General features: G+C 37.2%; 1 protein-coding gene and 1 long non-coding RNA gene across 5 annotated transcripts; one reads left to right on the top strand and one right to left on the bottom strand.

Moving 5' to 3' along the window:
- Positions 1-216: 216 nt before the first annotated feature.
- Positions 217-5,313, bottom strand: LOC104604810 (granule-bound starch synthase 1, chloroplastic/amyloplastic-like). 4 transcript variants are annotated; one of them, XR_016081093.1, is made up of 15 exons: positions 4,973-5,313; positions 3,752-4,156; positions 3,569-3,649; positions 3,363-3,461; positions 3,135-3,224; positions 2,801-2,867; positions 2,585-2,688; positions 2,341-2,450; positions 1,938-2,181; positions 1,678-1,854; positions 1,362-1,553; positions 1,082-1,168; positions 838-966; positions 514-741; positions 217-349 (listed from the first exon to the last, which is right to left on the bottom strand). XR_016081093.1 is itself a non-coding variant. In XM_088896182.1 (14 exons), exons 2-14 carry the CDS (start codon positions 4,115-4,117, stop codon positions 595-597), a joined length of 1,893 nt encoding a protein of 630 aa, XP_088752308.1. In that variant the 5' UTR covers positions 4,118-4,156; positions 4,973-5,313; the 3' UTR covers positions 217-594. The 4 variants fall into 4 exon arrangements, 2 of the variants coding, with proteins under 2 accessions (XP_088752308.1, XP_088752307.1); XR_016081092.1 differs by having other exon boundaries at positions 3,752-4,144; positions 4,973-5,112; XM_088896182.1 differs by having other exon boundaries at positions 217-741.
- A 2,847-nt stretch (positions 5,314-8,160) lies between these two features.
- LOC104604648 (uncharacterized) lies at positions 8,161-12,267 on the top strand. The gene is made up of 3 exons (XR_736440.2): positions 8,161-8,627; positions 11,839-11,916; positions 12,005-12,267. It is a non-coding gene; the product is annotated as an uncharacterized LOC104604648 (long non-coding RNA).
- Positions 12,268-14,269: the final 2,002 nt, after the last annotated feature.

The raw sequence follows: 14,269 nt of genomic DNA on the forward strand, positions 1-14,269 counted from the left end.
AGTGCTAAATTGAAGTGGATGATTGGTTGAACTTGAAACCAAAGCTCTGAGTAATTATAGATGAATGTATTAAGTTATAACCTGCTTCTGCTTCAATGCCAGCCTGTATTGACGAAATACACTGCAATGGTTCAATGCTGGGCATAGCCGGCCGATGCAGACATTCAAAAGCTTAAAATTAAATGTGAGCAAAGAATGCGATCCGATCGAAACAAATTGGAAGAAACCATCTTTATTTATTTGCATATAATAGCATACTCTTACACTACTATTACTAGTTGATGTTGATGATGGTGGCGTTGGTACCAATACCGTGCGATGCGATATCAACCCTCAGAGGCTCCGTTACCTAGCAGCATTGCATTACAGTCAAAGTACATTCAGATTCAGGGAAATGGTTTTGACAAAGTTATATATATATATATATATATATATATATATATATATATATATAGGGTTTCGGGTTTCCAAATTCCAACACGAGAGTGAGGCAGCAGCCGCGGTTGCACAAACCTTCTACTTTAGCTTACAACAAGTCACAGAACGTACGGCGGTAACTTTTTACTAATCAAGGGAGGCAAACACAAACACTAATCAAGCAGTGGCCACCATCTCCTTGGCAAGAGGAAGAGGAAGAGGAGCAGCAGTTTCCTCTCCGCCTCTGATTCCTCCAAGTCCAGGCTTGCTGCCACCACCACTCCTCATGCTCAATAGCACTTCTTCCCACTTCTTTGCAGGTCCCTGCAACAGTAGCCATCATTCATGGCAACATACTTAAAATCAAGAGGTGAATTAATTAATTAATGCTGTAATAATTTTTTTTTCTTTTTTGCTTACCTTCCAGGAAAGATCTTGAGCCATGCAGGTTTTGATCATCTGGGTCAAAGCAGGGGTGCCATGGGTCTTAAGAGCTCTTTTGATTGAAGTCGCCACTGCATTTACATCTGCAGGATCCACAGCATCGCACTGAAAGAAAAAAGAGAAGAAAATTTACCATGCATTAGTTTTAACTCTGTACGTAACTCAGTGACAAGTAACAACTGGGAAAAGAAAATATATAAAGGAATTATTAATTGCATACATCGACATTGAAGTCTCCCATCTGAAAACCTGTGGAACCTTCTTTAACTGTGTCAACTAGTCCACCAGTTGAGGCAACGATGGGGACCTGCACCAAAAATTTCAGTTTTATTTTTTTTATTGCTAATGTTATTAATTCATTCAGTGCCACAAATGGGGCATTGATAAGATGACATCAAATCAAAGGGATCATGGTGCAATATATAATAGGAGTATGCAAATTAAAACATATATATATATATATATATATATATATATATCGGGTCGATCAGGTCCCTTACGGTTCCATAGCGCATAGCATGCAACTGAATGAGACCACATGGTTCGAATCTACTTGGGATCAGCATATAATCAGCACCAGCTATGATCATATGGGCCAGATGAACATTGAATTTGGCAATTCCTCTGGCCTTCTCAGGATATTTAATCTCTAGTTGCTCAAGTTGCTTCTCCATGGACTTTTTGCCAGTTCCCTGAAAGAAAACAGGAATCAACAATTAACATTTTTGGTAGAAGCAGCAGCAGGAGCTGGCTAGCACGTGTAGAGAGAAAATAAGCATTAATTAATTCAAATAATTCGATCGATCTGATGCTTACGAGGACTATTATCTGAACATTCTCTTGGATGAATTTGGGAATTGCTGTTGATAGAATATCCAAACCTTTCTGCTCTTCAAGTCTACCAATGAAGCCTATGACAGGGATATTTCGGTCTACCGGCAGACCGACTTCTGCTTGCAATGCTTCCTTGAGAAGTGGTTTTGCATCCATAACCTGAAAATTAATGATATCTCATAACCTGAAAAAGGTAATTAAATTAAATGATAGGAGCTGGGAGATCGAGGGAGGGATCTTACAGTTGCAGCATTATATCTAATACTGATATATTTGTCTGCGGCTGGGTTCCACTCCTCAACATCCATGCCATTCACAATACCAGTAATGCCAGTCTTGCGAATGATGTTATCCAATTCCACACCTTTTGCCATGCCGGAAACAAGTTCTTGTGCATAGTATGGGCTGACAGTCAACACCTGATCTGATTCTAATATGCCGGCTTTCATCCAATTGATTTTCCTTCCTTTAACAGGCTTAAGATTGCTGCCACAAGTAAATAGAATAATAGAAATTAAGAGAGCTAGATTCCACGTACGGGTATCATAATACAAATTAAAGAGATTTCTGATAGATCTAAAACTAGCTACAACAGTATATATATATATATATATATATATATATATAAAGAGATTTCCTACGTACCCATCCACAAAATCAAAAGAACCCCTGAACTCATCAGGGAGGTTGAGAAGTGAGAATTCTGAAAAGGGAAATCTTCCTTGGTAGGAAATGTTGTGTATGCAGAAAGCAACCTGGCATTGTACAATCAAAGCTCAAACTAGTTGTGCCCAAGCAACTAGTAATTAACTACTCCAGTACGTAGTACTGACTCTAAATGTAGTTCAAATTAAGTGCATTAATTAGTTATATTGGAGCTGTTGCGTACCTTAGCATTTGTGTATATTCCCTTAGATTTGTACATAGTTTTCAGGTAGCATGGGAGAAGAGCAGTGTGCCAATCATTACAAATGAACAAAACGTCCTCATCACCTGAAAGAAGGGGGGAATCCATCCATCGATCGAGGTATCATTCTTATTGATATATAGAAAGTTGAAGCGTTAAGTAACCTTCAAGTATCTCATCAGAGGGTATAATCCATACCATATGGTCCAGAGAAATGATTGCTGCTGCTGTTGAGATTCAGAACTCTTGGTGCTTCTAGAGCTGCCTGAATGCCATATATAAAATTTGCACAATTAAGTTATATCTCCAAGGCCAAGCATAAAAATTAAAGCAAATTATATATTCCCATGAAATTGCATCTGTTACCAATAAATGGATCTAAGAAAAGAAATTATCAAATTAGTTGGTGTGTGTACTAGGGTATGGGAGAAAGTAAGAAACAGAACAATGTGGATGCTTTATTTCGGTGATGTATAGAATTATATATAAAAAACTTAAAAGAAAAGAAATGAACAAAATTGATCATCACCACCTGGCATAATAAGCTGAACCGAATCTGGTTATCCTTGTAATCCTCTCCAGCCCTGGGACCATAAATTTTGGATCCAGTTTTCCCCCATACCTAAAGGGTTCACAAATCAGATGAAATCATTAGTTTCTCCATACGATATCAACTGCCCTGAAAACCTATGTATGTATGTATGTTTTCTGCAGTAGTACTCCAGCAGGGGGCCGGGGAAAGTTGGAAACCAAAAGCGACCTTCTCAAGGAACAGAGGGTGATCCACAAAAACGCGATCAACTCCTTGTTTGTAGCAGTGGAAGAAGCGAACAGTTTCAACTCTATCCCCAACTTTTATCTGCATGTTAAAAAAATTGATTGCCAGATCTAGCTTAATAATTTGTGTAGAAATTTGAACAAACCATCACTGTCGTCTACTAGTAGCTAGAGTAGTAATTAACTCACATCAATTAAGACACTAGTATCCCATGCGTCACTGTACTGGTCATAGCGTGGACTCACAGTCATAACACGGTGACCGTTGGCCTGGAGTTAAATTAGAAAAACACATGCAGAGATGTAAAGGCACTCCCTTACATTCCAAGTGGAAATTAAGACGATGATGAAGCAACAAGTATGGTTAATTACCGCCATAGCTGGTGGCAGTCCTCCAAGAACATCACCAAGTCCGCCTGTTTTGCTCCATGGACTTACCTCTGCTCCAACAAACACCAACTTCATCATTCCACCTGTACATCTGATGACACTGCTCTCCTTGCAGCTGGCAACATCAACTGTCGATCCCTTTGTCCTTGTTGCCTTGCTTGTGATTGCGTTAACGTTGCCCCTCATCTTTAACATATCAACTTTGTTCAAACATCTTAATCCATGGTGAGTCACGGCGAATTGGTTCCTGAACCCAATTTGTGGAAGTGGCACTAATGTTGTGGACGTCCCTCTACAATTAATGTGTGCACTTGTTGAAACAAATTGAGAAGCTCTTATGGTTGCCATTGCTGCTAATATTGTGTTGGTGTTGTTCTGCACCAGGACCTAGTACCCAGTACCCAGTAGCAGAGAAAAAGCATTAATTAAAGATATTATCATGGATATTGAAGCATGCAAATTGCACTTAAAGCACTTCATCTATAAATGACTGGGTTGAATTGAATGATTGATGTTGATGTCAAATCATATTTACTTGATAACAATATTCTAAGAAAGCACAACGAATTAAAAGAGGAGTTGCACAATACTGCTTTATTTGGTTTAATCATCACTTATTCACTTTAGATTTCAAACCCCTGCCTTTTTCCTTCGAATCAAACATAAGCTTAACATTAGGATGTGCTTGGTTTGAAGGAAAAAGTGAGGAGCAGGGAAACCTTAACAAAACTTTTTTAGGTTTTCTGCCTTTTCTTTCCTTTCCCTACCTTTTCCTTTAAAGCAAACATAACCATAAGGACCGCGGGGAATAAAATAAATGGGCAGGTCCGGGCCGAAGACTCGGAGTGGGCTACTGGCTAGGCTCGACTTGGAACTTGGAAGGGCTCGGCCCTAAGCCCAATCCAGCTGACCGGTCATATCATATGTAATGTAATCTCCTTAACACATCAAGCATACCAAGATATAAAGTCATTCACTCAGACTCCAAAAACATTTAACGTCAAAAACAGGTGTAATTACTTTCAAAACCGGTAAAATGAAAATCAAGAAACCATCAGAACCAGAACGAGAGAAGGCGTGTTTCCACATTAATTATTTCGAAAATGTACTCAAAGGTTTAAAAGGCAATTAGCACAAAAGGCCTGAGAACAGAAATGCAAGAACTCGAAACCCACAAGTTTGAGACAAGAAGAGGAAACTTACGACAGACAGAACGGTGGCGACGAATCGAAGGAGGAATTGGGAGATGGGGGTTGGAACTTGGAACGCTTTCTCTGCAATGCTCAGCGCTGTTGGTCAGTGAAGTGAAGGGGCTCGGAGATCGGGGATGAACGGAGAACGCTTTCTCCGTGAGTGTGTTGTTGGACACTTAAATACTAGCGCTCAGCGTTGGTAGTCAGTGAATAAAGACATCGAGATTCGAGAAGCAGCCAATTGTAATTGTTGCGTTGTAGCCATGCCATCTACCTGATATCTCTACGTGGTACGTGGAGGCAACAAAACATTGCGCTCGCGCTTCGCTTCCCTCCTCAACTCTCAAGTTCAAGCTTCAAACCATGTCTCCATCCCAGGACATGCATGAGAATAACCGATACGGCCAGCTGACTCTTACAACTACTGACACCGTTAGATTAGACACTTCAGCACAAGATTTTTTTTTTTTTAATCCAATGGCCAAGAAACGACAGCACGATCGAGTTTTGTTGTTTTAGTCACCTTGGTTGAAAGTAAAAAAGGGGGTTAAAAAATTGTAAGAAGTTTATTAATATGGAGTGGGGCTGGTGAGTGGTGGGGCCTGGGGGTCTCCAGACTCTCCACTCTCCAGCATCTGCCTGTGCTGTGCCGGGCCACTAGGCTTCATGCTATGGAAGTCGTATTTGCATGCGTTGCCATGTTTTGTATGTCCGAGGGGTGCGGAGCTCCACCACGTACCACGTGGTCGCTTGCATCCAAATCCAAGAGAATAATGTGCAGAAGAAGAACGAGCATCCTGATTCCTGAAAGGGTTGGTAGATTGATGTTTCCCTTGCCTTGTTGCCTCCAAAATTATTATTGAATTTTAATGAAAAACGTCGTTGGTGATCAAAATATTCCAGCTGATGTTTAATTGTTGATGTTCTGTACCAAGTACCAACCACCAACTGATTTACACAGCGGGCCCTAAATTAATGTATTTGAATGTGGAAATACAACACATATCCCTACTCTTTATTATTATTATTATAAGTTTTGGATTTATTTATTTTTGTTCATAAAGAAGGGATAAAAGGACAATGCAAATATGCAATTACGTGAGACAGTCGCAAGACAAACATAACAGTATAAATAATCCGATGCAATAAAATCTTTCGATGAAGAATTTTATGTCCATTTGATAACTGTTGAAATGTATTTCTAGACTAGGTAGAGGGATTTCGAACCTAAAAAAATGACTGAAACCCAAGGGTATTATGGATGTATCATTGTTTTTAGGAGTGATATAATTATCATAATGCCTATTTAAGGAAATTGGTCTGAGATTTATAAATTCAAAACCTTTTTCGAATTCCATTTCCACTTTCTCTTTTAACAGTAATCAAATGCCACGTCTAACAGTCAATTGGAGTCGAATTCGGGTCCGGATGTAGTAGGCTATTACATCCAGACTCGTCCAATTCAGCCTTTTTAACCATACACATGGAGGTGTGTGCAACAAATTGTGCAACGAGAGAAACTTGACAAATAACCTCTGTCACTACCGAGAAAAGGGCTTTTGACGACGTTATATTTGTGACGTTTACAAAAAACGTCACCTAAAGTCATGTATCTGTGATGTGAAGTAGCAATGTCATGAAAAACTCACTTTTCACAACAGTTCTTCTAAACCGTTGCAAAAAGATGACTTTTTTCTGACGTTATACGTATTTATAGTGACATTTACGAGAAATGTCAGTAACGGAAACCTCCCGCCATCACGGGTTTTACCGCCAAATCGCGCGAAGCATGTTCAATGACGTTTATCTATAAACGTCACAAAAATAGAGCATCACACGAAGTACTTTGCGTTCCACCTTTTAGGTGACGTTACTAAACGTCACCAAAAATGTTTTCTAATTGTGAAACAATTCGCAATTTATACTTTATGAATAATGTTGCCATTATTTCAAGTCTAAAAAAATAATTAATTAATAAGGATAAGGTTCGATGCCCTGCCTTACCTAAGTATTAATAAAGACTCGAATTCAAATTCAAATCCTAATTGACTTGGATCTTATTCAAATTTAATCCGATTCTATTATAAATTTTCTAAAATATCAAAAAATAAAAAATTATTTCCAACATTTATATATAATAAATTAATTTAAATACAACATAATAAATTTATTATATATAAATTCATATATTATACAATATATGGAATACATTTGTACACTTCTAAATATATTTATATATTAAAATAAATAAATATTATAATATAATTATATTCAGATTTTAATTGGACCAAATAGGTTCAAATCTGAATCCAATCCGCTGTAATTGCATAAATACATCATCTGAATCCGAAATAATCATATCAAATGTTAGATCGGGCTTCAAATTTTCGGACATCAAGCCTACCTAAGCCCATACTTAAAAATAATTAATTAATAAGGGTAAGGTTTGATGCCCTGCCTTACCCAAGTATAGAGTTGTAATAGAAACGGGCTTGGATCTTTTGCATCCGATCCGATTATTAAGAGACAAGATTCGAATTCGATCCGGAATTTGATTAGATTTAAAGACTCGAATTCAAATTTAAATCCTAATTGACTTGGATCTTATTCAAATTTAATCCGATTCTACTATATATTTTCTAAAATATTAAAAAAATAAAAAAGTATTTATTTTTAACATTAATATATAATAAATTAATATAAATATAACATAATAAATTTATTATATATAAATTCATATATTATATAATATATGGAATATATTTTTACACTTCTTAATATATTTATATAAAATTTATATATTAAAATAAATAAATATTATAATATAATTAAATTCAGATTTTAATCGGACTAAATTGATTTCAAATCTTAATCCAATCCACTTAATTGCATAAATACATCATCTGAATCCGAAATAATCATATCAAATGTTAGATCGGGCTACGAATTTTCGGACATCAAGCCTACCTAAGCCCATAGTTAAAAATAAATCCTACAATCCTATTAGTTCGAGACAAAAATAATTAATTTATTACTTTCTAGTATGAATAAGCTTGGATGCCCGACCCTGCCCCAGGCCACACCCACAACCTCACTCTATGTCCGAGCTTGCCCCGGCCCACACCTAAGACCGTATCCTAATTTATTTCAAAAAATTAATTAAAATAGCATTCAACCCACGCGCGCGAAGAAGGAAAAGAAAGGGAAGTTTAGAGAGTGAGGTTTACAAAGGACGTGCGGCTGCCGAGAGAACGAAGGAGAGGAGAATAAGAAAGAAAAGCAAGAGAAGAGAGGAGAGTATAGAGACGAGGTGCTGGCCGCTGAGTACAGAGAGAAGGTGTTGGCTGCTGAGTATAGAGAGAGAGAGAGGAGGTTCCGTTGTCGAGACAGAGGAGGTGCCGCTACTGAGAGAGGAGTTGCCGCTGTCGAGACAGAAGAGGTACCGCTGAGTATAGAGAGAGGGAGACGAGTTGTCGCTGCTGAGATAGAGGAGGTGCTGCTGCTGCATTCTAAGTCCAAAAAAACCTAGAAGAAAAGGAGAAATCAGAGATAAAAATACAGATAGAACAAAGAGAAGGGCGAATACAAACAGAGGAGGTGCCGTTGCATATTCAAGTAAAAAAAAATATAAAACCTAAAATCATATCGGCTGAATCAAAGTTTAGGTATGTGTTCTGTGCTATTCCTTAAACCTATCATGCATTTAATGGCGTTTCTGTGCTATTTTGTTGTATCCATTGGATTATTAATCCCTTTAATGGCGTTTCTGTGCTATTCCTTAAACCTACCATGCATTTATTTTGGATCAGTTAGCATTGAACCTTAAGATTAGATCATTTCTTGGTTGAATCACCCCCTTCATTGTAAGTGGACCAAAAAGCTAACTTCAAAACCTAAGCCTACAGAAAACTGGCATAGGCCAATCACTCGTTCTGCTACTTTCATGAAGACCAAATCCCCTGGTGCGACAGTGGATATCATTGATTCTGAGTTGGATGAATCACCCCCTTCAATGCATTGTCCTAAACACATGTTCACTCCACCATCCCAAAGCATTGCTGATTCTAACTGGTCTGAGAATATTTCTCCAGATCCTCAGGACTCACTCTCTAGACCTTCTACAATAGTTGATCAATCAGTTACGATTCCCGTAGCTCCTGTGCACAGAGCACTTTCCAAGCTTCTCCTAAGTATTCCCCTCCAAGGGATTCTGTTCTATTGGTTATGCCTACTATTGACATGGCTGCAATGTCGGATCTTTTCGATACTATTGATTATCTTATTGCATCTGAATTTGCACCAACCAGTTTGGATACTTAACCATCTTCTGTTCCTATAGCTAAGAATATTGAATTTGATTGGGCCAAGGCTTCACTTTGTCGTCTCCTTGCTATGGACTTTACTGCTGTGGCACACCCTAGTCAGATGCAGGAACTAATCAAAATTTAGAGCAATTAAAGAACAACAAAGGTTTGTTGCCAAACTAGGTGGTTGCTCTACAGAGGTTGTCTGAAATTGGCCAAATGGGTAAGAACTTTGAGAAAACAAATACTATTATCCAGTCTGCCAATGAGTTCCTGGAACGGCACCATGAAAATACCAACATTTTGAAGAACAATAAGGTTGAGTTGTGTACTCTCTCCGAGGAGGTTTCAAAGAAGCAGGCTGACATTAATCATATGTAGACTTATGTTCACCTATCATTAATACCGCAGGTTGTGCCATGCTTACATTATTAAGAATTCTGTTGGTGGCTTCCACCTAACCTTTTTCTTGAGCATAACAAGGTTTTGGGGTTAACAATCCTATACTGCTGATAAAAAAACACATTGATTTTTGCACATGGATTGTAATGGACTCTTGGCCCTATTCACCAAACAGATAAATAGTAGCAGAATTAGTAGTTGATATTGCTATTGCTTCTATTTTTATTCTTAAAATTTTCTCTTCCTAGGAGAGTTCTGTCCAATCCAGTTTTCTCAGTTGTTTCCCTTCCATTTCAGATTCTACAGCTTTTTTCCCCGCCCAATTGTTTCTTGTTTCCTCCACCCAATTTTAGCTTCAAAATGCTAAAATATACAAATGGATGATGGTAGGATACATGGAGGATGCTAAAATATACAAATGACTTATTGCTTTGTCACTCTATAAATAGTTGATTGTTCAACTTCAAAGATTATCAGTTGTATCATTATTATTTTTTCTCTAATTTTGTAATATGTTCTATAAGATATCTATCATGCAGTAGCTGCTTTTTAATTTTTTTTTCTTATGTTATATGTTAAATGTTCTGTAATCTGCCCATAAAAGGACATGCACAAATAAACTAAGACAACCTGTATGGATTATGAATCAAAACCGAAAACAAGAGTAGTGTATTGTTTAGAACTCAAACAGGTCAATGGTCTTTATGCTTTGTGAATTACACTTGTGTTTCAGAATATCCAAACTATTAACTGTTTTAACCACTTCTTTTTATGATAATTTTGCTGTCTAGTAACTATCAATCAATCCAATACAGAATTCATTTTTGTGCCTTGTTTTCAAATGAAGATGCATGCACCAGTTAAATCTAACTTTGGGTATTCTGACTGCACTAATAACCATGCCGCTTCATATTTGATTTGAAATATTAAATTTTTATTATTCTAATCAAGGATTAGGAATTAAAGAAAGAAGGAAAAGAACCACACAGACAAAGTAGACCCGTTGAACGGAAAGTGAGACATGGGATTTGCTTGGAGTGAGGGAAAACGAGAACCTAGTTAGCCAAGTATCTAAAGTTTAGAGAAATCAGAGTTGCTAACCTTGGGCTGGATTTACTTGGGAATGACCCATTGTTTCAAGGCTCTCCTGGACTAAAGCATCCTTAGGCATAATTCTAGGACTTAGCTTTGCTTGGCCTGTTTCCCTTCTTTTTATTTCAGAAATAGCTAACACAGAGATAACTGTAATTCAATTTCTTTCTCTTGTTTGGTTCGAATAAGTCCATTGGCTCCTTTATTCAATATTAAAAAATTATAGTTTTGTATCTGCTGAGCTACTTTTTTACAAGTTTCCTAAAGTTTGCTTTGACATGATTATTCTGACAGGGGCCTTAACCTATCATTCCCTAACCCCCTTTAAACTTGAGTAATGTCATTAGATGGAATGACATGCAGTTATGACAAGAAGGCCTAGGGACTGTTTTCAACTTTAGAACATGCAGTTCTGAAATGCCTTGGGTGCTTGGGTGGTTGGGAGGTTTGCATTGATGGAATGACAAGAAGAGTAAGTTTATTTGGAACCACAAAATATTTGAAGTCTTGATCTTGCCTTTTCTTCCGTTGGCCTTATAGAGCAAGTTAAGTTTCCATTTAGCAGTAGTCATCACCGTAGGCTCATATTGAATACAAATAGATAGATAGATAGATAGATAGATAGATAGATAGAGAGAGAGAGAGAGAGAGAGAGAGAGGGTGGGTGGGAAGAAGAAACGTTAAGAGGAAGAGGCACAAAGGAAAAGTGGAAAACCTACCCAGCCTGCACGACTTATGTAGTGGTAGTCGCTTGTTCTTTAGCGGCAGTTTTAATTGATTGCTGCTAAAGATCAATATTTCTAGTGGCAGTCACCAAATAATTTCATGATAGTTTCAACTTTCTTATTCATTTTTTAGTTTATGAAAAATACTTTACTCCAATTTTTTACTGCTTCTAGATGCAGAGCCATGGGTCAGCAAATATTCCAATTCAAGGTGGAAATAATTACCACCCCACTCATGAAGTAGCACAGCCAAACCCTTTAAGTTATTACAAGTTGGGTTTTATTTCTCATTTACTTGCATCTTTTAGCATGAAAATAATAAGCATTTTCTTAACTTTGTCTTTTATGTGCAGATACATGAATTAGCAACCCCTCCAATTCAAAGTGGAGATAATTCTCATCCCACTCCAGAAGTACTATCACCAAATCCGGTAAACTATCACAAGTTTGATTTATTTTTCATTTTTTCACATCTTTTAGTGTGAAAATAATTTTGTATTTCTTTGTGTTTTGTAACAGATGCAAGAACTTAGAGAAAAGCCATCTCAAGTGTCTACAAGAGAGGGGGAGAAGGGGAAAGGCAAGGGAGAGGGAAAAGGAAAGGGAAAGGCACTCTTTTGATGAGTGTTTTACTTTCTTTTTTTTGTAATATTTTTGGCAAGGGAAAAACACTTCCGATGAGTGTTCTATTTTCCTTTTTTTTGTGATCTTTTAATTTTATTTGGACTAAATTGTGAACAATTGTATATAAATATTACGTTTTATTTAATACAAGATTTCAATTTTTAATGATATTAATGATCTTTTATTTTGAATGGATATAAGATTTTTGTTGAATGGATAGGACAAACATACAGGTGGATATAAGATTTTTGTTGAAAATGAATGTATATAATTGATTTAAAAGCAAGTTACCATAAGCTCTATACTAGGTGTGACAAATATTCAGGTGGAGCTAGTTCTAGCCACCAAGATTTTTGGTGACGTTTAAACAGGATTTTGTGACGTTTCAGAAAATAGAGGGATGTGTCACCGAAACAGGTTTATGACGATTCAGAAAACGTCATTAAAATAAATATTTTTTGTGATATTTGGAAAATGTCACGAAAATAAACAAATAAATATCATCAAAATTGCACATGGGTGATTCTTGGAGTGACTCTTGAAATCGTTTAATGATGTTTGCAAAATGTCACAAAAACTATACTAAACCTTACAAAAACTTTTGCCGACACTACATTTGGTGACGAGGGAGCAAACGTCAAAGAAGAGACCAATGGGTCTTCTACAGACCTTGAATTACAACCTGCACATCTCCATCCATAATCACCATAGATCCCTCTACCATTCCCTATAGGCAAAAGACTTAAACCTCCCCTCAAGTTTACACTACTTCTCTTATTTATACTATTATGAAAAGTATGAATGAGGGTGTGAAATTTTTCTTGGCTAAAATGTCCTCATTTGTTATCTAGTCAATCTCTAATTATGAAGGTTGAAAATATAATTTCAATTAATGCTTTTCGTCTCATTTAATCTCTTCATTAACTCTTGTATTTATGGTATTAACTCTCATTCTCTCTTATTAAATCTTATATTTAAGTTATTTTTTTACTAAAAGATGCTATTAATTAGATCATTGATTGGCTAAATCAAATTGATCAACCAATGAAATCATAGTTAGATAATAAAATGGATAAATCTCTTAAACTACCCTTACTATTTAACATAATGACATGCGATACCCCTACTGTTTAGCTATTGTCTTGCGGTATCCTTAAGTTTTTTAACAATTGTTTAACACCTCTCTTGCTATTAATTTTCTGCCACACTCCTTTCTAAAATACGGTTATTTTAAAATTCACCCCACTGTTAAAACACCATCGCCAATGACAATTGCGGTGACTACAGAAAACCACCTCCCGGATGACGGAACACCACCATGTCAGGGGGCAAGGTAGGTCTTATCCGCCATGTCAGGATCGGTCTAGCCAGTATTGAATTCCTTGAAATCATTTCTTGTTGCAGCCAAGCCATGCTTGCAATAAACAGGGGTAAGGCGATTGCGGGCCGTCACTAGTTTTGAATTCCATACCACTGTTGAATTTTTTGAATTTTCACCGAGAACGATCCCCCTCTTATGTAGTTGTGGGCCGTCACTGGTATTGAATTCCATATAGTTACTCTCAATCATGGTTCAAAACATCGATACGATACGCCCAATCGTATCTTTTGAAAATGTATGTATCGGCCGTTTCTAAGTACCGATACGATACGATATACTTTGAACCATGCTCTCAATTGTAGCTTGCTGTGGAGACTGAGGTTGCAGTTTGAAACCGTTCGCTAAGTGTTGTAAGGTGCTTTCTTGGTCGAGATGGTTGCCTGCCAAAGAGACCGAGTTTTGGAGATTGAAATGAATTTGTCCTTTTTTCTACAAGAAGACAAGAGTTGACGTTTACTGCTTGTTACCGCTTCAGATTCGTTCTCTTCGGTCATTGGCGTCTCCTCCGTGCCATTCTTGTACATGTGGGTACTCTCAGGCACAACAGCTCGGTCGATCAAGAACTTCTGTAAATCATCTCTCTTCAGAAAATCCCCCCAGTCCACTCCATCTCCTCTGAAAATCCTCTTGGGGCATCACTTTCAGCTTTCCCCTGCTTCTGTGGGAAGATGGCTATTCTAAGACACTAGTTCTGGTGAGAATAATGTTCCTTACTTTGTTGGATCTCTTCCCTTCAGTGTCCTCCCAACACTTTTACACACAGAAAAAGAAGAAATCTA

This window comes from Nelumbo nucifera, chromosome 1 (genome assembly GCF_055504915.1).
Source record: "Nelumbo nucifera cultivar China Antique chromosome 1, China Antique-T2T, whole genome shotgun sequence".
Taxonomy (NCBI): Eukaryota; Viridiplantae; Streptophyta; class Magnoliopsida; order Proteales; family Nelumbonaceae; genus Nelumbo; species Nelumbo nucifera.

Excerpts from the sequence above, each read along its gene's own strand:
- LOC104604810 (XM_088896182.1), bottom strand. The coding sequence starts at position 4,117 with ATGGCAACCATAAGAGCTTCTCAATTTGTTTCAACAAGTGCACACATT. Across the intron at positions 3,225-3,362 it reads ACCCTCTGTTCCTTGAGAAG|GTATGGGGGAAAACTGGATC; the intron begins GTCGCTTTTGGT and ends TGAACCCTTTAG. Across the intron at positions 2,182-2,340 it reads TCTTTTGATTTTGTGGATGG|CAATCTTAAGCCTGTTAAAG; the intron begins GTACGTAGGAAA and ends TACTTGTGGCAG.